Here is a 26160-nt window from a genome sequence, read left to right on the forward strand (position 1 = left end):
GTTGTTGATGCCTCCATCTTTTTCGTTTAATAATATATAAGTACCTAATATAGTTTCAATATTTATGTAATTGGCATTTGGCTCTGAATTTAATTTAACATGACCACAGCAATTATTACTTTGATTATTATTAATAATCTATTATGGAAAAAATAAAAAAATACATTTACAAATATTTAATTTCATCCAACAACCTTAATACGAAAATAAATTCATCTATACTTCTCTCAACATGTTTATCGTTATTCCGAATGTAATCCACCGTGTTTATTTCAACTCCATTTACCGCGCTTTCTTCTATGAGCCCATACAGACGAGTTGCAGTGAGATGTAAGGTTAACTCTAGTAAGTGCTTTCTATCATTCTTCATGTATATTCGTTGAAGGTTTTCAAACCATGCTTGGTCTGTGTATTTAGTTATCAATGAAATATGTTTTATTGCATCGTGAAGCTGAAAAAATAATGTATTTAATCGGCTGTTTCGTAAAAGTTATAAAAGCACTCCACAAATCACGCATTTATCCCCGAAGGCGTATGCAGAGGCGCAACCAGGACACCCACTTTTCGCCAAGTATGTTCCGTCCCGTGATATGATAGGGGCGAACCTATCGCCTTAAATGGTTATATCCATAAATAGCTTTAAATCTAAACTTAATTTTATTTGAAATTACCATTATTTTTTTTTAACTAATTTCCAATATTAATCTAAAGAAATACGTACATCAAACAAAGCTACTCGCGTATCGTGCAGGAATCTATTAAACTCATTTAAGACCCCATTTGCTATCATGTTTTCCCTCTTAAACAACCACACTCGATTGAGCAGACCCTTTTCTTTCAAAAACATTGGTTTCCTCTTTCTATTTCTGGGTAGAATTACACCCATTCTTAATTTGTCTCTTTCATCTTGCTTCGTCTTCAGATATATCATAGTTTTCGCTGTTTGAAATAGATAAACGACGTATTTCAAAAGTCCTAAGTCTGCTGGATGTATGACAATTTTATTTTGCACTGCTTCCCTGTGTAAAATTGTGTAGTTATAATATTAGTAAACCATACCAACCAACCAACCAGACGGCCACAGCATTCATCATTAAGGAAATATTTATCTACTGAGGATGTTAAATAGAAAATTACAGGCAAAACCTAATTCAACTTACGTTAAGTCTATTAATCTACTCAAGGCTGACTGAATTTCAACTGTAGTGCCCAGCCAATCGTATTGGATGAATGGTTTAATGTCCGTTTTTAATATTTCATCCAATACTTCGAGATATATAGACAAATCTTTAGGTACATGACGACTTCTAGTATAAGATATATTCATGCGACGCATTTTCTCCAGAGTTGGGAACACGTCTACTTCATTTGTTAGTTTTAATACTTTCTTAATAGTATCATAATATTCTATTGATTCGTCTTGAGCAAAAATCTTGGTCTTATTCCTCAGAAAATCTTTTTTATCATCTCGGAAGAAAAGTTTATTGCCAAATTTAATAACGTTGACTTTTCTCATCAAATCTTCAGGCGTATCTTTAGTCACATGTAAATCTTCATAATAGTTATTATATCTTATATAACCAACTTTTGTACCTTTTTTCTTTCTTTTATATTCACTATCTTGTTTCATTCGTCCAAAATAATAATCTACAGATATATTATTTCTGTCGTTCGTTCGCTTTAAATAATCGTAAGGAGGTGCTTCAGTTACTTTCGAAGGCTTTTCAGGTGGTGTTACTTCTCCTGCAGAACCATTCACAGGTGGTATGTAGCCGAATATTTGATTTTGAAAAAGTATTTTTCTAACCGACCGAATATGATCCTTAATCGTATCAAGACTTGGGTGAGTTTCTTCGTGGGAATCTGGTAATTTCTTACTTCTGTCATATCTGCCATCTCTCAGTTGCGCATAAGTTCTACCAAAATAGTAATCTGTATCCAAATAGTCATCTGGATTAATGAGAACTTCGGAGTGATGCTCCTGTTGTTTGACAACCGGCATCATTAATTTTTGTATTTTATGCGTTCGTTTAGGATTACCAAAACTCTCTTTGTTACCAAATCTAAATTTTCGGTTGTCAACGTTTTCTTTTGGCATTCCGTAACTTTCTTCACTTAGTTGTATAACGTCGTCCTTTTCGATTCCATGAAATTCTATATCACTATCTCCTTTTTCTACACTAGCATCCAAGATGGGTCCAAAGTGATTAAGGGCATTAAAATAAGCATTATCGTGTGAATAATTATAAATTGGGACATAATGAGGTTGATCTTGATTCTTTGATTTGGTGATTTCAGGTTTTATTACAAATGGTTTTTCATTAGGAGCTAAAATAAGAATTGAATTTAGATTATTAGATAGCTGTTATATGAAATAGAATTTCATTTACCATTTTTTTCATTACATTTTTTTTTTTTTGTAAAGCTTAAAATAAGGAATTGGTGTTTAGTTGTGGTTTTCTCAGGTAAAATAAAGAGCAAAGCTGCACAACAAATACATTACATCCAAAATACTAGTTCGTAGTCCATATAAATTTTGTTAAGACATACTTACGCAATTCATATACATTGTAACTTTGTTTATTCCTATTTTTTGGTTCCTCGTGTTTAATTTTATCTTCGTTTACTAACGATTCATCAGAGTCAGGTTTCTCATCATGCTCTAATAATCGCTGTCTTAATGCCCTAACAACGTCACCCGCGACTTCATTCAGCGACGCACTCCCCTCCGTAGTTTTAGTCGTTGTTGATCCAATATTATTTTCATCAATTATGGTGTTGGTTTCGTTTTTATTTAGATCATAACCTAATTCAGTTGGCTTTACAACATTTACGGTTCGGTAAACATGGGTCGTTACTTCTTCAGTATTCAAAGATATGTTTGTAGGTTGTGCGTTATCACCTATTTTTGTATTCTCATGACCAACCTTATTATTACTTGTAAAATCTTTGGCTTCTTTGGTATCAATAGCTACTTTTGTATCCAACATGTTTGTAGATTCTGTATTATGAATTATTTTTGTGGTATCATAAGCCACTGTATTATGAATTGTAAGATCTATAGGTTGTTCTTCAACATCAAATGGATAGCCATTAGTAACAGAATTATTGTTTAATGACGAATTCTTTTCGTTATTGTATGATCTTTGTGTAGTATATTCATAAATTTGAGAAGCAGTATTTTCCATATTAAATTTTGTCATATATACTTCACCACCGGTATTATCAATTGTTGAATTATTATCTGTTTCAGATCTCAAGACTCCCTTTGTAATATTAACTTTTTGAGTATTAATGTTGCTGAAATTTGAAAGAATTTTAACAGTTGAAATCTTTTCAGTAGGCGTTAAAATAATTTCTTCTGTGGTAGTTTTCATTTTCAATAACTCATCACCATTTCTTGTGATTGGTTCATAAATAGATTCAGTAAATCTTCGAGATGATGTTTCAACTTTTTCACTTACAGGGCTCTTTGTAGTGGTTGGCTCTAAGCCTTCTGGTTTATCGTCATTATCTTTCAAGTGTTTTGGAGTAGTATCTTCTTTTGAAAAATTTTCCACCGATTCAGCATCGAAATTTGTCATTTGAGTTATTCGAGGTCTATTAGTACTTGATACAGTTTCATCTAAATTTTTATTATCAACATCGTTTTTTCTATTGACATATTTTACTTGTATATCTTCAAAACTTGATTGATCTCTTCTATTTACTAATTCTTTTGAATTTCTATCTCTTTGAACTTTGGCCAAATTACTATCTTCCTCCCCATTTTCAATTACTTTGTTCTCTTCTGTATCATACTTGATATCTTCGTTGACTAACCCTTCAGTGTTTTGCTCAAGATTAGTATCAAAGCTATCTCTTCTTTTCTTTCGCTTTCCTTGACGTAACGTTAAATCTACGTACCTATTATCATCTTGAGTTCTCTCGTCGGAAATTTTATCTTTTACTAGAGGTTTAACTCTCATGGCCTCTTCTGATTCGTCTTCTTTTTCTCTTTCATTATCAGTGTGCTGTTTTAAATTCGCAGATTCTTCCCTCAGTATCTTTTTGACAAATTCGGTATGTTCATTTAACTGATCGTCAGCTACCTCTCTACTTTGTTTATATCTATCGTCTTTCACTTCTGCTTCTTCAAAAATCCTTCTAGCTATCTTCTGTAAAAACTCTTCTTTTTCCTCATCCGGAAGTAAATCTATGTATTTCGATTCGTTACTCTCGTCGCATACATTGTATCTTATAAAAATAAGTATAAAAACAATTGTTATACACATTTTCATGTCATTTTGGTCACTGCGTTAATGAAAAATAATCTTCAATTCATGACTCTAAAATCACGTCAATGTAATTAAACCGTGGCATTGGATAATTGGAAATGATAAGGAAATTAATTATTAGTATTGACTATTGAGATTTTTCCGCGCAGCTACGTCCAAGACAAATAAAATTGATGCATTGCTACATACACCATCACTCTTTTATCTTTGTGACTAGGCAACACGGTAGGATAAAAAATATCGGCAGCAATTAATTTACTAAACATTATATGCCTTAATTTCTGATGCAGCAGTCATTAGTCGAAACCTGTACCATGCATTTTAAAATCTCACTGTGTCATTCAGTCACTTCAGTCAGTCAGTCAGTCAGTCACTTCTTAACTAATTCAGCAGAGGAGCTGAAGGGTTTACCTGCCAGGTGATGTATAACAATTGTATTGTAGATACTTCAGACATTGTTATCAGACATAGGTATGTTATACTTTAACAAATAATTAAAAAAATATCCAGAACCTACTTCTTAAGCGGAACAAATACAAAATTATCTTGATTTGTTACAATCTTTTCTTACTTTAGGGATAAATAAAACAGTAACGGCACATACAATAATTTTATTCTAATACATAATCTATTTACAAAATATCACTGAAGAGTATGTGCCCAATGGCTAGCACGATGCATTATATGAAACGGGGGTAAACTCAACATAATCTACTCGAGATTTACCTCCGTCTACAGCTTATATAAAGTAGGATTTATTATAACTAAATATTTATTTTTATAATACTCATAACTACACGAAGCTTGATCTTAAAAAAACCTCGATATCGCACGTTTGTGTCTCTTAGTTGGCGATGAACATATTATAAAACATAAAACCTGGCTCCATTCCTAGACCGAGAGAAATGTCCAATTAATCCAAAAATAATTAATTGTTTCAAGAATTATTCTGAAACCAAAAATTATGATATTTTTTTTTATCAACAATGCAAGATCTTTAATGTGACCAGGGAAATATTACCTATTTGAGTTCATAAAAAGCATAAAAATTGGCACCACAACAAGTTTTCGTAATGACGTTTTAAACTTAAACATCGGCCCTAAATCTAAATGCTCCTCTTCCCACGTTTTTCATACTCCTTTCCATAGCTATCCTTCCTTCGACGTCATCATCGGTTATAGGAAAAGCATCCTCAATATCTTCATATTTAGGTTCATTTTCCACTACCACTTCTTGGATGTCTTCTGAGTTAATTTCAGGCATTTCGACAGGCATAACATCTGAGTGCTGCTCGACAAACTCCTGTAACCTATCCTTTAATTCCTCATTGACGACTTCCTTGATAAGGTTTTCGATAACAATATTTTGCTTGCGTTTATCTTCTTTCCTTTTCGGGACTGTTGGAATGACCATTTGTGTCTCTTTCTTTTCCGTAGTCTCGGAGGCGTTTTCGTCGGTATTATTGGGTACTTTACCGATTTCTTGGTTTAAGTCGTAGTACAATGGAGAGTCTTCGCAGTCGATGGCGTCTATCGGTCTTGTACACACCATTACTTCCTGTAAAAAAAATATTTAGTTTTACTATTTATATATGAATTTAAACTATAGCACATGTCAAATTGGTTATAGTTTTGTTACGTCACACTAGATGAAACAAGACCTAAAATCTTATACGTTCGTGATTATATATCAAGGAAATTATACAGGCTGATTTACTACTCTGATTTATCGCAATCCTATTTGACTAATAGCTTTTGAATTTCAGAAGATGTAACTTTTAAATTGTTATTAGTTTTACAAGCATTACGAACAGATTTAATTATACGATTTTACTTCAAGATAACAAAATATTTAACGGTTTCGATGTTATGGCGTTGAATCAATGTCATTAGTGGAATATTGTTAGAGCGTCTGTCTACTAGATCTCTTCTATTTAATACAATATTGCTGCTAAATTCTATATATTTCTCACCTGATTGAATACAGTTTCATTGGGACATATAAAACTGTATCTATACGTGACAGCTCTTCCCGAGGGTAATTGAGTTGGCAGACAGATGTGGAACACTTGACAATCGTTGTCGACATCGGCGTAGTAGCCATACGTTCGGTTCTCACAACTGAAATCAGTTTATTATATTAAGTACTAATATTATAAAATGACGTGGTGAAAATAGAACTATGGTCTAACCATAAGAAAAACCGGCCGGTAAAGAAACGAATTTATTTATACTACTAACTTTTTCTCACGTCTCGGCTCGCGTTGATGCCTATTACTAGAATAAAATGAAGTCTATATATACCACTTAAGGGTAAAATTACTTCCTGTTAGTGAAAGAATTTGATAGTATATTTCTATTGATTGTGTATAAACATTAGATATACATATTCAAATACATAAAAAAACTTAGTAGAATATTTTTAGTTTTCTCACACTCATTTACTCATAAATGAGACCATCGAGTTTTTTAATCGGCTTATGTGGCTAGTAAAAGTAGATAAAATGACAATTCAAAACTTGCCTAAAAGTATCCGTAATATTTTCTCGTATGGACGATGCATTGGCTGGTAAATTCAATGTGTCGGCTTTTGTTTGTGTTGCCATATCCTGAAAATAGTATAAGTATAGTTAACACCTCAACTCCACATACAAGAAACGCATCCTTATGCACATGTTACATTCGGCCTACTTTGAATGATCAAAAACTCTATTTAAGATGAGCCCTTAACGATATTCGCTAATGAACTAAAACGCTAGATCATCACACACTGTTTGGTTCTTAAGCCTGCAATTTCAATTAATGAGAACTAAAGAACACAGAGCGGTAGAGTGTTGAATACGGATTGAGTAGTTGTATTAGAAGGCAGCAAAGAAGTTTGTGTAAGTGAACAATTATTTAATTGATACCAAAATAGGCAAGATTTAGTACGATATTCAGGGTAAAATAATGCAAGGAAAATATTTACTCAACTCATTGTTACGTGAAATTGGTAATAAAAATCTTACCCGTAATATTTTGAGCATAGTATTACTCTCGACTTCAAGGTCCAACTCATCTATATTCCTAGCGTACGTCCCGCATAGAAATACGAAGAACAACTTTGTCATCATCATTGTCATTTTATATGTGGCTATATTGTCTGCAAAGAAAATTGTACGATGAAAAATAGTAGCATGGGGAATGTTGGTTTGTCCCACTGCCCTTATTGTATACATCAAAAAGTTTTTATATACGTTATTTGATCTAGATACTAGCAATTTTTAACTACCTTTTTTATACATACACGCGTAAGTGGAGTGAAGTCCAATAGAATGTCGACTGATGAGAGATGATTACCCTCAGCAGTCGACACAGTTCTGACTGACACATACAGACTGATCCCGGAACGCGACACACCTACATGAGCCACTATGGCGTGTTTTAACACGGTACGGTGCTCGCTATCGGAGCGAATATATTCTACCACCAGCAAACCTACTTAAAGTGGTACTAAGAACATCCTAAATGAATATGACTAGATTTGAATGCCAGTGTATTTAACCGTAAAACCATTGGGTGCTAGATTAGGACCTAAGTCTTTGAATAGATTAATAAACAAAATCTAATGTATCTATTATCATATGTATGTACACATATTATTGTTATGATCACGTACATTGAATTATTCTTGGACGGAAGTACGTGCGATTTAGGAATACATTTTAGAGATTGGACTTTCACTTTACTCTTTTGTGGGATGATGGAAATATAAAGAACTTTTACAAATTATTACCAAAAATAGCCCAATCCAGAAAATATTTATTTTGTTGTAAAATAAAGTAAGTGCATTTTTGATCCTTCGAGCCAGAAACGACCCGGTGTACAAAGAATGATGACTTAATAGACTTAACTGAATACTATTAACACATTTACACAACACATTATAATAAATTTTATAGCCGTATACAATAAAATTAATTGAGATCACAATCATCTTTTCTAAAATTAATGCTCAAAACCACACGCAACATCTGTAATGTAACCGCACATTTTATAATTTCCATCAAAATTAATAGTCTTTACACACAAGTTATGAAATAATTAGTAACCATTTCAAAAATGTACTATCTCATAGCAAGTCTATGATAGGATCTTTGAGCTTATTGCTGAGTGGTTAAAATCCTAAGGCTCTGCTTTATCGACGGCGTAAGTGCGGAAAAAAAGACCCTTAACATAGAACTTAGAACATTGGCCTCCTTTGATGTTAAAAGATTACCGCCAATTCTCATGCCCAAGGTTGTTCAAAACATGAGAAGTTCTTCTGCCCTTAAACCTGTTGGCAGACCATGTCGGTCATTTACCATCAAGTGATTTGTACTTTACTATATAAAAAATAAAGTTCACGTTCATTCGTTTATAAGGATTACTACTAAGACGATGAAGTACCGTGTGAACGTATTCAGAATTTCACAAAACTGTCCCAAACATTTCGAACTGCTTTGTGATTGGATAACGAAAAACATAATTAGGGAACAACTACATCGACAGGTTTTAGAGCCTAATATAACTATCTCTTTTCCTCCGGAATTAAAGATGTCCCCTTAAGGTGGATGCACCTGGTGAAATTAATAAAAAAGAAAAATACAATGCCAATAATATGACAGAATGTAATTAGAAGACAACTATATCGGGACGCCTTAGGTTCTAATATAAATATCTCTTTTCCCCCGAGACTCAAGACGTCTCCATAACATGGATTCTCCACGAAAGAATTTAATATATTACTTTAATTAAATTTTTAATAAAAAAAATATACGTTGCCAATATGACAGAAGTACCTACTAAGAGCATAAAAAATAGTATAAACCATTTCTACATATCATAAACACAAATATTCAGATTTAGAAATCAGTCATAAAATTTGAACAATTAAATTAAGCAAATCTTAGCCCACGTATTGTAATGACTTTTCTTAATTTGCCGCTTAAACTTTATGAAGCTTTAGCTTTGCTAAATATAAATTGATTGCATAAAATTCCAATTTTACTTTTGTAAGTATTTGTAAATTTTATTAGATCGCAATAATTACTTTATGATGCTAAATTTAGAAATAAGTCATTTATTTTTATATTTTAATAAAGCATTGGCACACGCTTAGAATTAGCGTATGTCAATGCGCAAGATTTGTCAGTGTTTCATGCTGCAATTTCAAATTTAATAAGATATGCAATATGCACATTGGTGGTTGCTACCATACAATTGAAGGTAGTTGAAGAAAATACATTGCAAAATAGAATCGTAATTATATATATTTTTTCCTAGTTTTATCTACTTCGTAATTTCATAAGTAGCATTTTTTCAGGTAAATAAGTAAAATTTGTGTTTTGTTTTGTCATTTTTGTCAAGTAACTGTTTATAATATCGTTTTGTAAAGTACCTGGGGGTTAAAAAGGCCCTTTTAAAACGCTCAAAATACTCACCAAAATATTATTTAAAAAAAATTAAATCACTACCACGTCAAAAGTATACCAAAATTTTCTTTTTCGAAAACGCACTGTCACTTGCCCGCGTCTCGTTTCGCGAATTAAACAGGAATGCGAAAATTTTAATGTTATTTGTGTCTTTTATAAACGTTCGCAGCGTTACGTGGATGTGCTGGGGCATTCGCGATTCTTAATGTACGGTCTGCAGAAAAATGGCAAAAGCTCCTAAATAACTATAAAAAAATACATTTTCGTTTGTATGTATATGGCGATTTATAGAAAGGTTACGTGCAAGGGCGTAGCAAGCTTTCAAGTCAAAGGGGCAATATCTAAAATTATATCCGGTTGACGGCTAAGCGAAAATTTCAAGATACATACAAAAGTATGTCCTAGTGTTTAATCTAGGGGAGGGCATATCCATCCCGCCTGCTACATCCTTGGGTACATGAAAGATATAAAATGATAATAATTTTGTTGAATTTTATCTTTACGTAATGTTAACATACAGTCTCAAAAGCTTTTTTAATTTTATTTTTTTATTTAATAACCAACTAATATAATAATGTATTTATAATATAAATTTATAATAATAATATTTTCTCAAAGAATAAACCAAGCTATCTTTCGCAAATATAGGGAATTGTATGCACCTCAACCTACATACCGATTAATGGTTAACATTTATAAATAATTAAATAATTTATCATAGACAAAATATAGCTAGCGTTAAATATGTATTTTTAACGCATGAATTTCGAATCCAACATACTCGAAGACTGCACATACAACAGTAGCAACTAGGGGTCGCAATACCGGACCATTTTTCAAAACCGGTATTTTCGGTATTGACCTAAAATAAATTCCGGTATTCCGGTATTTTCGGTATTTCCGGTATTTGAAGAAATATTAGAAAAATAGGAAATATAATTAAATGACAAATTTTAATGACAGCTTAGTGGTTAGTTAAAGGCTGAATGAATAGAGATTATTTTCGTAAGCCAACGTTCATGCCGTTCTGATTTCTGAAAGCTGGCTCAAACCTCACCTTCCTTCTACCCTTTACCCCCTCCCTGGTTTCATTTTAATTAGAAATGATCGAGTTGACAGGAGAGGGGGCGGAGTCGCTATATATTTACGTAGCGACCTGAAATATAAAACTGTAATATCTTCCTCTGCTTCTTATTCTGCTTATGCGAAATTTCTGTTTCTTGAGGAAGAGAGTGAAAACCTTACTAGGTGTTATTTACTGTCCCCCATCTCTTGATTACTTCTCCAGTCTGGAAACAGTTCTGGAATCTATAGGATCAGAATATGCTCATCACATCATCATGGGTAATTTAAATACTAGTCTCCTTGCCAGCCACTCTTCCCGATCTCGTAAACTCCATACTGTCCTTGACTCTGCTAAACTGCATGTTCTACTACTGCAAGCCACCCACCATAATATGGATGTCACGACACTTGGCTTGACATTATCCACACCTCTGCTACTTCCTCTATTTTCTCCCACGGTCAATTTCCCGCTCCTGGCTTCTCTCACCATGATCTCATCTACATGACTTACGCCCTAAAACTTCCCAAGTTCCCCTCTAAGATATTGCACTTGCGTAGTTTTGGTCGCATTAATGCGGATAAGCTGAAAGGAGACGCTGCTAACTTTACCTGGGATCACCTATTGGCAGCCACCTCTGTTGACGATAAAGTCGCAATTTTTAACCGCCCTGTCACTTCACTCTTTGATACCCATGCCCCTTTAAAGAAAATTAAATTAAAACGTCCTTCTGCACCATGGATTACACATGGGGTTAGGATGGCGTTGAGACGAAGGGATCGGGCTTTTCGCCAGTACAGAAGGGACCGTTCGGAGCAGAACTGGTACCTTTTTAAGGCTGCAAGGAATCGGTGTAACCAGATGGTACGTAATGCTAAACGCCGACACATTCTCAGTAATATTTCTTCTTCCTCGCCAGCCAGTATCTGGAGATTCTTCGGAACTCTGGGTATTGGCAAAGTTCAAAACATACATCTGCACGGTGCGACTATTGGTTTGGATGACATTAATCAACATTTCACATCTGTTACCATGATTGATCACCAAACTAGGCATCGTACCATGGATTTCTTAGCGGGTCTATCCAGGCCTAACATTAATACTTTTCCTTTTTCTTCTGTGCCGTTGGTTGAAATTAGAAAAGTCATCCTGTCCATTAAATCCAATGCCACTGGCTGTGACAACATCAGTCGTCGCATGATAATCCCTATCCTGCACCAAGTTCTACCAATCATGTCCCATATCATTAACGCCTCCCTCAGCACTGGTATCTTTCCGTCTTTGTGGCGGAGAGCTATTGCTATCCCTCTTCCTAAAATCCCTAACCCGTCACTTGCTAAGCATTTCCGTCCCATATCCATTCTTCCTATTCTCTCGAAAGTGCTCGAGGCCTGTGCTCACAAGCAACTGTCTGAGCATGTGCACCGAAACAACCTACTGTGCCCCCTCCAGTCTGGCTTCAGGCCTGGCCATAGCACTATTACTGCACTCCTCAAAGTGACTGGCAATATTAGGGCGGGCATGGAGGATTCCAAAGTCACTGTTTTGGCTTTGGTTGATTTCTTCAACGTGTTGGGACACACACACTTGCGCAGCTATGTAAGTGCACGTGCGTAGTTGTGCGAGAACGCTGTGTCACACCATACCTCCCGTATAAAAGCAACGCGCGTCTTTGTTTAATTAGTACGTCTTACGATTTGTTACTAATACCATCTAAGTACGCTACTGTGTATTAAACGTACTCTGGAGTTTTGAAATACATAATATATTCAGTGTCATCTTTGGAGTTTCATTATAGCTAGAGTTGCGACTGCCATACATTACATCAAAAACACAGCCAACTCTACAAACGCCTTCAATACAGTCAGTCACGACATTCTTCTTGCAAACCTCTATCATCTTATGATTTCGCCCACAGCACTGAATTGGTTCTCGTCATATCTTCAGGGACGCCAACAGTTGGTGCGCCTAGACGATTCTTCGTCTAGCTGGCGTGATATAGATTTTGGCGTCCCACAAGGCGGCATACTCTCTCCATTATGGTTCTCTATCTTCATAAACCTCTTAACACAAAATCTTCAATGTGCGTACCATTTGTATGCTGATGACTTGCAAATTTATTCTCAGGAGCAAGTCGATTGTGTGTCCGCAGCTGTAGATAGGGTAAATAAGGACAGTTTCGGCCTTTCGGGAAACGCCGCGAAATTGTCATGAAATACTAGGCCATTATTGTAGGCAGCTCGAGGCTCTTAAAAAGGTTGTATTTTACATCTATTCCCCCTGTTATGTTTCTCAGCTTTGTTTACCTGACAGCTTGCTGTTTGTTCAGCTTTGTTAATCTTACAGCCAAATAGATTCAAGTTATATCATAATATTAGCCAATCACAACGGTCCTGCGTCTACGCATTGCGAAGGCTGCCATGCCGTTAGTACTGAGAAACAGACTTGTTATCTCAGCAATGCTGCGTCCTTAGAAAAATAACGTCTATGAATAATTAGGATAGACTTTAAAGAACAAAAAATATTTCTAATAAGTTCTAATAAAAATAACAATTAACAGTTAACACCGCTATGCTTAGCACAAAACAAAAGTAGCAATATAGCCATAAGCCATGTATTTTGCTCGCTCTTTATAGAATATACGCCTATACGAATGAATGAATTTGCAAGCAGCTTAAATTTTTGCGATTGAAAACTCGAAAAAGTAATAATTATACACACATATTGTACTGAATTTTATTTTTATAAAATACCGAAAATACCGAAAATCCCGGTTTTTGTAAAATCAATACCGGTATTTTGAAGTCCTTAATTTGGTCCGGTATTCCGGTATTTTCGAAATCCGGGATACCGGTTTGTGACCCCTAGTAGCAACAGCATCCAGAACCTTGAGTTGCAAATACATGGCACTGAACTGCGATCGTCATCCTGAGAGATTAGTTTCACACTGACTTGTTACCCTTTAAGCATATCAATCTTTGTCCCCTACTATTTGGAGGTAGAAATAGATAACATAGTAATTCCTAAAACAAACACTGGTGCAAATTAGTGGGGTAATGATGCCGTGGCCATATATAAAAAAAGGAATGTCAAAAAGGATTAAGCTATTTTGCCAACCGTACCCCAGTCGGTCTTGGCTCTTTCGCAGCCGATGTGACGTGAAATCGTAAGCAGATAAAAAACATAAACCGATAACAGCCTTGACTTTGAATATAACGTAACATGACCGTTTTACTATACGAATTTTATCACGTATGATTAATGTGCTATCGACATTCCTTCTGCGATTCCCGGTTTAAGAATAAGTCCCATCCTCTCGCAGATGTCATAAAATTTAAAGAGGCTATGCCGCAAAATAAGAGACGATAAACGGCATATGTAGTCGACAAGTTAAGTCTTAAGTCTAGTTGAATCTTTATAAGTTCGATCTATCTAAGAATTTTTTTTTGAAATACTGACAAATGGGTTATTTTAAATAATTCATTCTCGGAATCGGATTGAAGATTGAGATTGGGTTTATTGTAAACGGCTGTTAGTGGTACAGAAAAGAGTTTTTCTACGGTAGGTAAAAATACTGAGTCCTACAGACATTCCACTGGCTCACTAATACAAGGTCCTATGTTAATTTTTACTTAAGTATGTTGCAAGAAATTAAAAAAAATCATATTCGTAATAATTTTAAAAGAATATAGGTAATTAATGACTTCTTAATGTATCTTTTCTGATTATACGAAAATTTTTACTGAAGAAAATTTTGAAACATGTGATATATATAATTTAATGTGCACATCAAATATATTTGTTAATATATTGGGGTGTGTGCCCATGGATTTTAATATATTAAATCCCATGGGCACACACCTCTGACTTTTCTAAAAAATTATGTACGTATGCTTTGTGAATTATCGCTTGCTTTAACGATGAAGGAAAACATCGTGAGGAAACCTGCATATCTGAGAATTAGGAATTTTCGAGGGTGTGTGAAGTCTATCAACCCGCACTAGGCCAGCGTGGTGGACTAAGGCCTATTCTCTCAGTAGTAGAGGAGGCCCGTGCCCAACATTGGGACAGTATATAATACAGGACTGATATTATTGTATTATTATTTAAATGTTCCACTACTTATGAGGCAGAATATTAAAAAAAAATATATGTAACCGCAAAGGACAAGCTAGTCGTACTTTCAGAACTCATTTCTCTAACCTTATACCACAGAATACAAAAAGTACTATTTTTTGGAATTATATATACCTACTTTAATTATAATATGAAAACTACCGATGAGAAGATGAAGCATACTCAAATAAAATGTCAAAGAGTAGTAATTACAATTAATTACAAAGTTAATACAAAATCGATATTATGAAGCGTTAAGTATATTCAAGCTAGGTACGTAGATATAATATATTAAGATCAATTTAAGTACATGAAAAAAATGGAATTTCACACTTCAATAACTTCGTACTATATTTGGGTATGTATGTCTGAGAAGCTAGCCTTACACAGGTCATCAGCAGTTAACTGAGTACTTAGCAACAAAATAAAAAATAGCTCAGAAAATGTAACACCAAACAATAGTACTTTTAAACGAAAGAAGTCATCGGTTCCCCGAGATCTTAAAATAACGGTTCCTAATATCCGTGTATGGTGCGTCTAGGCAATTTTGCAACACTAGTTTTCTCCTGCAGTTCAACGTGTTAGAATTTGATAATTTTTTTTCTCTCTGCTACGGTATGCGGCTAAATAATATGAATAATTATTGGTTTTATTTGAAACATAATTTATCAATGCGTGTTTCACCTTACATATTGCTAGCTAAAAATGGCGAACCTATTCCTACAAAAGAATACCAAATGAAAAATTGAGCTGCATTAAAAGTTCTGGAAATCAATAAGGAGAATATAGATAATGCTAGTTGTGTAAGTACTTAAACCATATCCATATCTAAAAGAGCAAAGTCAATAAATTTCAATACTTAATTGAAAAATAGGCCAATTCAAAACAATATTATGACTGCTAGAATCAAATCTTTACAAATTTGTTTTCTTTTTTAAGACTTCCTTCATTATATAAAACCAAAGTGGGAATGTATCTCAGCAAGACGGGGTGATTTATGATAGCTCGAATTACTGATATAAGAAAAGATTTTACCTAACTTCAGAAACAAAACGATGCCTTTTCTTTTTAAAAAAAATTGACGTTTCTTAAAATAGTGGACATTTTAGCAAATGTACAGCAGGACATGTTTAGCATATTGTTACATATAAAATGCCCCAAAGTCATGCAACTCGTCTACAGATAGCAATCTGGTGACATTAAAAAAGTTATGAGTGTTGCCAGCGTCGGGTTATCGCAAAATCTACTGTTTCTTTAATGTGACCCGACTTTTACCAGATTATCCCGATTATTTTTTGGAACATTCTCTGGGTATCGCTCTATTTTTACCGCTGTAATGCATTTTATGTACCTACATAGATATACTTGAAATATATGTTAATACTTATAAATATAGAGTGTGACAATACATATTATATAGTCAGCGCTACTCCGTTCTCGAGGACAATTGAGTCAGGCAATAAAAAAAAACCGTATTTACTTATACAGCTATTAAAGCTGTCCTTCAATTAGTATGATTTTTATTATTATAATATATAAGTATTTATATAAAATTAAAGTCAAACATAAAGTTGTATACCTAACGATAGTCCCTACCACACGACACACTCAATCGCAAGAAGTGCTAATCTAAGGTTGATTCAGTGGTGCCACCATCATTGAATATGGATCTATCACAGTCTGTAAGAATGTATCTTAAAGATTAGTTGTGTAGGTCATTGATCAATTGTTATTTACTATAAGATCGGTTGTTTTATACCTGAAATTTAAAAAATATTCTGAACGCATATCGTGTTTAAAAAAAATTTCAAGCCATTTATAATAAAACTGTATTGCGAAGACAAATCCGTTGATCGGTTCGTACGTGATAATCGTACGAAAAAGGCCTTTTAAAGTTGTTTTTCGGTGTTTATGGCTGTATTTGATTCGAAAACCTACACTCGTTACTCGTATAGCGGATTTTTTTTCCTGTTTTGTGGTAGATAGGGACTTTTTTTTATACCTTTTTTCGTGCCAAAATACTCAGGATTTTTTTGAATACATAATATTTTTTATGACGTTTCCCCCTTTCCTAGTGGGAGAGGATAAAGGTTTCTCGACATGTATTGTTACCTTTAATGGTAGGAGTAATCATTGTAACGAAGATACCTGCATACCTGAGGGTTCTCGTGTCTTAATTATCAATCGTAGCTATCAATAAGCCAGTTGAAGTAGTAGACAAAAATTAAACGTCTCGACAGATATTAATCAAAGCCTTTTATAGGCGTTCCGATTGTGTTTACACGACTAAGTATAGATTTTATACTTACGTATTATTCAAGTTCTGTAAGCATGTGTAATAATACGGGGCTAGCTATTATTATAACCAGGAACTACTGTACCCTTCTTTGAGAAACCATTTTTATTATTATTAATATCAGAAAGGAATAGATTATTTATTATTTTATTTTTTTTCCTTCATTTTTTTAACGGAGTACCTTAATATTCAGCCTGTATATTGTGAACTCCTTCATTCGTATGAAATAATATCAAATATTTCTATGAAGATTTACGTAAAGAGAAAAGATTTCCAAAAAAAACCATGATCTGTCCGCTTTTAGCCGTATTGCGATAATCTTCGTGGTTTTCCCTAAAATATTTGAAAACATGAATAAGTCAATAGTTGTAGAGATTTAGATGCGATATATTATCTTCACCACAAAAAATAAAAAGTAACCGCAGAAAACAAACTATGGTTCAAGATATTAGAAGTCAACTGGAGCATCAGTATTCAAGTGATGTTGAGTAAAAACCAAATAAGGAGTAAGTAATAATTTATTGAGGTATATGGAGAGCTAAGAAGTCCTTTATGTCCAGCAGAATATACTAAAAGTGCTTAAAGTAATGCACCTAAATTCGTATCACCTATACATTAGTGTAATTGTTTTATTCTATAGATATTCAAGGCCGTTTCATGAAAAATTAACCAACAAAATCCTTTTTTACCTCATTCCCAAGTTCTCGTAGACGTCCTACAATGCGTAAACATAATACCATCCATCTCGCTCCCACAACAAATGTATTCAATATATTCCTCCCTGTCTTTCATTTACAGATGCAATGAATGGAAAAAAGTACTATAAACATAAATTTAATCCACGTACGCATTGATATGCGTATCGTGGACGCTGGACGCATTTTTTTTGGGTCACCTCGGCTCAAACAGTTACCGACCTTAGTACTGTTAGAACGATTTAACAACAGATATTTGAGATTCCTCCAATGCCTAATTCTAACGCAGAGAAATTGAACTCTTGGGCACTTAAGCCTTTATGGCTTATAATGCTTGTTTTCTTTTTAACCTCTGTTTACATTTAAATTTATTTAAGAATGTGTAAAGATTAGCAAAACAAATTCAATGGAACGCAACCTAGTTTAAATGATTGAACTCGTTCTATTTTGTTGCACCTAATGCACTAAGACAATTTTATTAATAAGAAAAAACGCTACATATTCGTGTTAACACAATCGGCAATGGCTGAAAAATGTTTTCTTTATATATAGGACGGACAAAGTGAGCCTGCTTCTTGTACGCGTCATTGCAAATTGTTTATATTCTCAGTGGCGGCCTTAGCTGGTACGGAAAGGATAACAGCCCAGGACCTTGCTCTCAAGGGTATTTTATACTTGCAACGGGCGCAACTAAACCCCTTGAACTTTCTCTATCTGCCACCCAGAACCTCGCATTGGTGAGACCGTCATTGTACAGTCAACTACAAAAGTACCTGAACAAATTCAAAATGACTTTAAACTTTTATGTCCGTATCAAGTATATCGTTTTTACTTCAATAAAATAAACTTTACTTTTATTTGAATAAAGAAAAAGGACTATTTTGAAGTTCATATGTAGAAATGTTTTGAAGTTTTGTATTTGTTCAACTATATATCTGGCTATACATAAATTTTAAGCTTTACTACTCACTCCCAAAATCTCATCCACTAAAATACCAGTCCCCTAGAATTGACATATTAGCTACCGGCTCCTTACTAATAGTAACATCGGGCTCATATTTAATTTAAAGTTTTTTTTGCATAGTATAGGCATTAGCATTGATTTCGATAAGATCTAGAAACGTGAACAGCTATTAAAGAGATGCAGAGTTCATTTGTCCATTTGTTCAAAAAGACCCTTAAAAGTAAAGGAATGCATATGTTCTGAAACATAAAGCAGGCATTATTTACTTTTCTGTGAAATATAAAGAAACTAAACATATTTTAATTGACTATAACTATAACCAATTACTGGCTATTAATTCATATTTCCTTCAGCTTGCTTTGAAGACCGAGAAATTCATATAAACAGTCATTTATAAACTGTTCTAAAATTTCATCAAATTGATATATTTGTAATACCAAATCCATGTGCATAAAATGAATGTTAATAGGAGAACAGCAATCTGAAACATCCTTATAAACGATTCTCGAGTACTAGTTGTACAAGATGCCAATTGATGACACATACTACAAGAATACATACTGTATTAAAAATAACGGTATAAATGTACAAATACCAGTCATTTATAAAACAAAAACCATTTAAAAATCCACAATCTTAAACATAGTATCAATATATCTATTTAGATTCATTGTAACACCAACTGAATTACAATTTATTCGTTCGTAGAATACGAATAGCCTTGTGTAGATAAAGCCAATGACCTAGGAAAAATATGTTTTACATAACATTTGCTGGACGTGGGAGACGGTTTCCATTATCCAAGGGATGGGGATAAGAGTCCCCTCTAATACGGAACAGTAAAAAGAAACTTCTACAATAGTAGTATTTTTAAACTTAGCAATACTGTATTAATTACTGAAATAAACTGAAGGACTGTTATCCATGGACAGGAATTTTTTAAAAAATAATACTGAAATAAATTCAAAAGAATTACTATGGTGTTTTTGTTGGAGGTCCTAAATCGTCCATAGCATATTTCGTTAATTATTACAATCACAGTATATTGTTAGTGGCAAAATAATACGCAATATTAAGTATGTATTACAGGACATGGTTTAATTTACACACATAACAAGAGCCTAAGGTACCAAGCTAAGGTAACATATCAAGCTATAGTTATAATATATATTCAATAAACAGGCGCAAATTCTAATCCTAGGTAACTCAGAATCTAAAAATCTACTCATGAACTTTAAATTCTTAACTTTAACTATCCGTTCCTTTTTTCATTTCCTTAAAACCCTCTTAGACAACACATCCTGGTTTATCATGTGCAATGGAAACAGACAGACGATTTGGAACCAAGTCATGCGGGTGCAAACATCAGAAAAACATCTGGATATATTTTAAAATAACTCAGATTCCGCGAGATTTATTGGAATTGCCAGTAACACGCGTGTGAACTGAACAGGTTACAACAGCTGTCTGGAATATGGATAACAGTGTTGAAAAACCAGACAATGGCATAAAAATAAAATTAAACAGACATATTTTATATGATACGCAAATGAACGTTTCCCAAACAATGAAATAACGTCTTACGCAGATGTCCGATGTTTCCGATAGGTCGAACGACTCAACACACCGGTCTCTACACTGAACAGTGTTTATTCGTAATCTTTGTGTTTCTCATTCCTCAAACATAAATCCGATTTAACTTATATACCTATAAATAGTATATATAATATTCGCTAATAACTCGTTTCTGTAGAATCGACGTACAATTTTCTGCCAGGATTGTTTTACTTAGGATTTATAATATTTGTACTAGCATTATGGCGGTAAACATCACAGAATGTCTGCGACGCACGTAACAAAGTGCCTGAATAAGTAGGTACACTTGGGTTCAAGCTTGTTTCACCGCCACGACGTCGTATCGTAATCTCTGGGTATTAATGCTTATATCGCCCTGTTAGACACATACTCTAGCCTTAGGCAACTAAATCTGCATTTATATTATATAAACAAAACATTAAATCAATTTGCTGCATTTGGCAGCATCCGGCAGGTGTTAAGAGAAGAAACTCGGGATTCGCTTGCTAAAAATGGTCTGAACGCATCTGGAATTCAAACCACGTCACTCCAGGCTAGTCGCTCGACTTGCCTACCAACTTACAAGTCCTGGTGATCATGTTTCATTACAGTAAGTCACCACCTGGCACGGAACAGGTGTGGAATTTAAAATACCTAAATAAGCCACAAAGGTGTTAAGTTCTTTGGATTTTCCCGCACAAAGCTGAGGTCAACAGTAAATTTGGAACTGATTTCGAAAACTTAATCATGATAGGTGCACCAATAACACCGTATTAAAAATATTATTATATAGGTACTTTCTTTATTGCGTGTGCCATAAAATTTCTATAACACGTATCAGAAATTGAATCATTGTTATGCGTCATAAAAATGAATCTGATAACATATTATGAGGAATGTGTATGTTTTATTCCTTAACCATATATCTGCCACAAAATCTTATTTCATAACTTGGCATCCATGTACACATTTAATATTATAAATACGAATGTTTGTAAGAATGGATGTATGGACGTAAGTATGTACATGTTTGTTCCTCTTTCACGAAAAAACTACTGAAGGGATTTAGATGAAACTTTACATTAATAATATATACAGGTAATCCCTACTAAACGTATACATTATCAGAAAGACATTCCATATAGGTAATTTACTTTTTAATTCAAACATTAATTGGTCTCTATCGGTATATACATGAATTTGAAGTAGACTGTACAATGTCTCATAATAGTCAACATTAGTTAGGTATATTAGTCTGCTCTTTACTACACATCTCCTTGGTCTAGTGGTGCCAAATATGGGCTGTGAACTGCAAGGTCCTGTGGCCACGAGGCAGGTTGGCCAACCCAAAAAAAAATTGGCAGTTAGGCAAACCTTTTCTACAAAGTAAGTAAGTATACGAAATGCCAAAAAGAGAGAAAAAAAAGTATACGAAAAAGTTTATTACGGACCCCTCGTTGAAATGGGATAAAAGCATACAAAAGAAACCTTTAACTACCATAGGACACTTAAATGAGGAAATATTTAATTACTGAACGTCATATGTACTTATAACATATGTATGAATTAATAAAACAGAATTTCCACGCTATGTTTTGTCTATTTTTTATTCTGTCATGGATCATGTAGCTACTTACCTATTATTTTATACTCATGCCTTCTGGATATATTTGACAGTTTATCTAATTTATAATCATCTCAAATACATACTAATACGCTATTAAAAAATATACACTCTAATAGTAGGTAAGTTTTATAGATTTTACGTTGCAAAATTCAAGGCGTATTGGATGTGCAAGTGACCTCAATCGTGGAAAACCCAGATCGTCAAGTCGTCGCATTCTATGCTAGTTTCATTGATGTCAAATGATTATCCAATGCCTAAAAGAAATTATCATTACTTTTATGTATAGGACATTATATAGGTACCGAATTGGGTACCAAAGTGTACTCCCTAACATTAATGATATAGCAATAACCCAGGATGATGTGCTAAATATTGCGTTTACTCGTTAGGTAGGTACTTGTTGGTTATTTTTATTATAAGAATAAATATAATATGATTTCTGTGATGATTTTAGTTTAATGCTTTAGTTTCATGGAATGGCCAAAATAAAAATAACATTGTTCCAATAACAATAGCAATTGACAACACAAAATCAACATTTTGTGGCCAGCGACTACTATATAATTTACGGGAGTATTAAAATTCTAAATTCAAGTACTTCAAAATATTTCAATTAAGAAGTATTTGACGTGCTTTTAAAATGTAGCAGTGAATTTAAAGTAGTATAATGTATTAGATTAAAATATGTAAATCTAATACTGAAGATAAATCAGACATGGTAATATTTTAATAGCATTAGCACGAAAATAAACTGGTCACACTAAACGTCAAAATGGTTGTTTATCATTGAAAGAATTATTCTGTTTGCATTTGTATTGTAATAAAACAATTTCCTGCTCAATTGATAGTAAATAATACACCACCAATCGACAATGTCAGAAGACGGGGATTCTTTTTGCAGACTTTGTGCCGAACCAACTCCAAAAACTCAGCTTATATCCCCTCTGGAAGACGTCGGCATCAGCTCTAAGATTGTAACAAAAATGCAGTGGATAAATATAGATATTTCTTCGTCAAATTTACTTCCCAGCACGATTTGTTTTGCATGTTTCGACGCATTGGAGCGTACATGGGTGTTTCTTCACAACGTGAGAACAGCACAAGTGAAATTAAACGAGATATTTGCCAAAAAACTTGGCGAGCAAATAGATGAAAAACTAGAGGTAGACATAACAGATGCCGGAAAACCGGTAAATAGTGACTGGGATCAGTTCCAGGGGGCCAAGACGGAGATAAAATCAGAATCGGAACAATACGAAATGGACATGGAGCCTACAACTATAATTGATATGGAAATGTTGGTTAAAGCGGAGAAAACTAGCTATGATGAAGACCACAGCGATGGCTTTGACTCCTCAGACAGTGACTTACCTCTACGCATGGAGAAAACGAAAAAAAAGAAGAAAAAGTTAAAAAATAATGGATCAAAGAGTCCAGAGATTCAGTTACAGTCTGCTTCTTGGGATGATTATATGTGTCGTTGCGCGAATTGCGATGCTCAGTGCAAGAACATTATGTCGTTGCGTCTTCATTCGCTACAAATACACTCATGTTGCTGCACATTTAAATGTTCTGACTGTGGAAAAGTTATTCCAAACTTCAAGGCCTTTGTGAACCATGTCCGATTACATAAAAAATCACTTCGTTACTGTTGCGAGTTTTGTAATAAATGCTTTAAAATGTCCACATATTTAAAAAAGCATAAAAACAAGATGCACAGTAATGTTTATCGAACCATGTGCCAAAACTGTGGAGCAACCTTTGAGAACCCTGAACTTTTACAAGACCATCTCACATTATTCACTAAGCACTTTAAGAAACGAAGCATGAAACCAGAAAAGCTAGATCATGAATTAAAATGCGACATGTGTAATAAAGAGTTTAAATCACGCAGTAACTTACATCAGCATAAACTTGTTCATACAGAGAGGACGAGAGATTTTTCCTGCCACATATGCGGTAAGATGTTCTTCACAAAAGGAACATTGAGTACACACATGATGATCCACGAAGATTCAAAACCATTCAAATGCGGATTTTGTCCGATGGCCTTCCGAGCCCGCGGTAACTTACAATCTCACATAAGCCTCCACTCTGGTGCAAAGCCATTTGTCTGCGAACAGTGCGGTAAAAGTTTTCGTGTGAAAAGACATTTGAAATCGCATTCTATTGTTCACACAGACCTTATGCCCTATGTTTGTGATTATTGCAACAAACCATTTAGGTTTAAGACTCGTCTAAATCTCCATTTGAGGCAGCATACTGGTGCAAAACCGTATAACTGTGTGCTATGTCAAAGGGACTTTACAAATGGTTCAAACTTTAAAAAGCATATGAAAAGAAGACATGATATTGATACTTCAAAGAGGAAATACCAAAATGTTGTAAATGTAAATGTAGAGCAGCCTCCTACAAATGAGACAATTATTCCATGAGAAGTAAGACTGTGAGTTAATTTATGATTTAGAATATGGATATTGAAATAATATCTGCCTTGTAATATTACAGCACTGACTGCTAGGCATGGGCCTTTACTACTGTGGTTTTAGGCCTAGTCCACTAAGCAGGCTTAGTGCGAGTTGTCAAATGAAAATTTTATAGAAAGAAGAAAGATATTCTTAATTTTGAAATGATACAAAATATTATTATCTGAAGTAAGGCAATGTCAATAACACCAATTTTATTTTTGATAGTTTCAGAACATGTTTATTATACTAATAAACTGATGGCAACTCGGCATATGCTGTATTTATTTGGATAAATCAAATTTTATATGTAGCCAAATGTTTGGCTGACCTTATTAAAAATTATAATAAACCTTATTACTATAAAATTATAGTTCAAATTGTAATTAAGTATTTGTATCCTATTAGTATTGTTTATGAAAAAATCCATACAGTATTTGCTTCAGAGAATAAATTGTTTGTCTTCCCCAATTGTTTATGAAGAATAGATTGTCTTTCCATTGAAAATATTTATGTAAGGCATTTACCAACTACATAAGATAAACAGAAGGCAGCTAATTTTATAATAAAAATAAAAAATATGAAACATAGACTACTCTTATCAGTTATCAGTAATCACCTGACACCGTATGTACACAATTTTCTTGTTATAAATTTCCTTTTTGTCATAAGAAGTCATTAAATACTGTATGTTTACAGAGTTGTCGTATGTCCAGAAAAACATGCTATGCTTTAGCAATATTTATATTCTTTTTTATCTCGTGGGGAGTAGGCAGACATTTTTTTTTAATCATGAGCTTATTCTGTTCTATTATATATTTAACTATTATCGCGTTGTTGGTCTAGTTCCAGGTTCGATTCCCGGCAGACAGTTTGTGTGCGTTTTTAAACATACTTATATCCCACAGAGATGACGTCACCTATGGAATATGATAAAGCTATCCGTTCTAGTTTCTACAGTTTTGTACTATTTTGTAAAACCCAAACACTTTTTGTCCCTCTGAAACCCAATGTTCTAGAATAAAAGCCTAGGGTATATTTGACTTGGTAGTCAGTGTCGAAGCGCTAGTCGCAGCACACGACTCAACATGTTAATCAATGTTACTATCACACTAGTTCTCTAGACAGTGTGTTATATTGATTACACTTGTATAGACAGACATCTATATATATAAAAATGAATCCCTATTTCTCAAGGTCACGCCATCACGCGTGAACGGCTGGACCGATTTCACTATTTTTTGTTTTGTTGTGTTTGTTATTGTCAGGAGAAGGTTCTTATGAAAGAAAAGATTCAAAAAATTGCGCGGAAAATTAGAAAATTTAAGGAACCTTAACGAAAATATTAATTTAGTATACTGTCAATTGTTTGAAAAAATGTCAGCGATTGACAGAATAGCGCACTGCAAATTCATAGTTAAGACGGGACACCGTCTGTCGGGTCAGCTAGCTACTTAATACGCATGACAAATATATTATAATGTTTTAGTAAAATATTATTTACGTGTTAGATATTACCCAAGTGTAGGGTTGCGTGACATTTATGATGTGAAGTTTCAAAGGTCGTTTAAAATTTACTAGTAAATGTAATATTCACGTTGTTTAAGCCTTACCATTCCAAAGGGTAAA

At 33.9% G+C, this 26160-nt stretch overlaps 3 protein-coding genes across 3 annotated transcripts; 1 reads left to right on the forward strand and 2 right to left on the reverse strand.

Annotated features, from left to right (window-relative positions):
* Nucleotides 1–161: 161 nt before the first annotated feature.
* Nucleotides 162–4319, reverse strand: LOC115439719. The gene is made up of 4 exons (XM_030163680.2): nt 2555–4319; nt 1161–2328; nt 722–1019; nt 162–451 (listed from the first exon to the last, which is right to left on the reverse strand). The coding sequence occupies exons 1-4, from the start codon at nt 4278–4280 to the stop codon at nt 167–169; spliced, it is 3477 nt and encodes a 1158-aa protein (XP_030019540.2). The 5' UTR covers nt 4281–4319; the 3' UTR covers nt 162–166.
* A 553-nt stretch (nt 4320–4872) lies between these two features.
* On the reverse strand, nt 4873–9948 carry LOC115439799. Its single transcript, XM_030163793.2, has 5 exons — nt 9740–9948; nt 7286–7419; nt 6801–6886; nt 6251–6398; nt 4873–5835 (listed from the first exon to the last, which is right to left on the reverse strand). The coding sequence occupies exons 2-5, from the start codon at nt 7397–7399 to the stop codon at nt 5365–5367; spliced, it is 819 nt and encodes a 272-aa protein (XP_030019653.1). The 5' UTR covers nt 7400–7419; nt 9740–9948; the 3' UTR covers nt 4873–5364.
* Nucleotides 9949–22810: 12862 nt separating this feature from the next.
* Nucleotides 22811–25123, forward strand: LOC115439772 (gastrula zinc finger protein XlCGF26.1-like). The gene has a single exon (XM_030163758.2). The coding sequence runs from the start codon at nt 22939–22941 to the stop codon at nt 24499–24501; it is 1563 nt and encodes a 520-aa protein (XP_030019618.1). The 5' UTR covers nt 22811–22938; the 3' UTR covers nt 24502–25123.
* Nucleotides 25124–26160: the final 1037 nt, after the last annotated feature.

The sequence above is a fragment of the Manduca sexta genome, chromosome 18 (genome assembly GCF_014839805.1).
Source record: "Manduca sexta isolate Smith_Timp_Sample1 chromosome 18, JHU_Msex_v1.0, whole genome shotgun sequence".
NCBI classification, from domain to species: Eukaryota; Metazoa; Arthropoda; class Insecta; order Lepidoptera; family Sphingidae; genus Manduca; species Manduca sexta.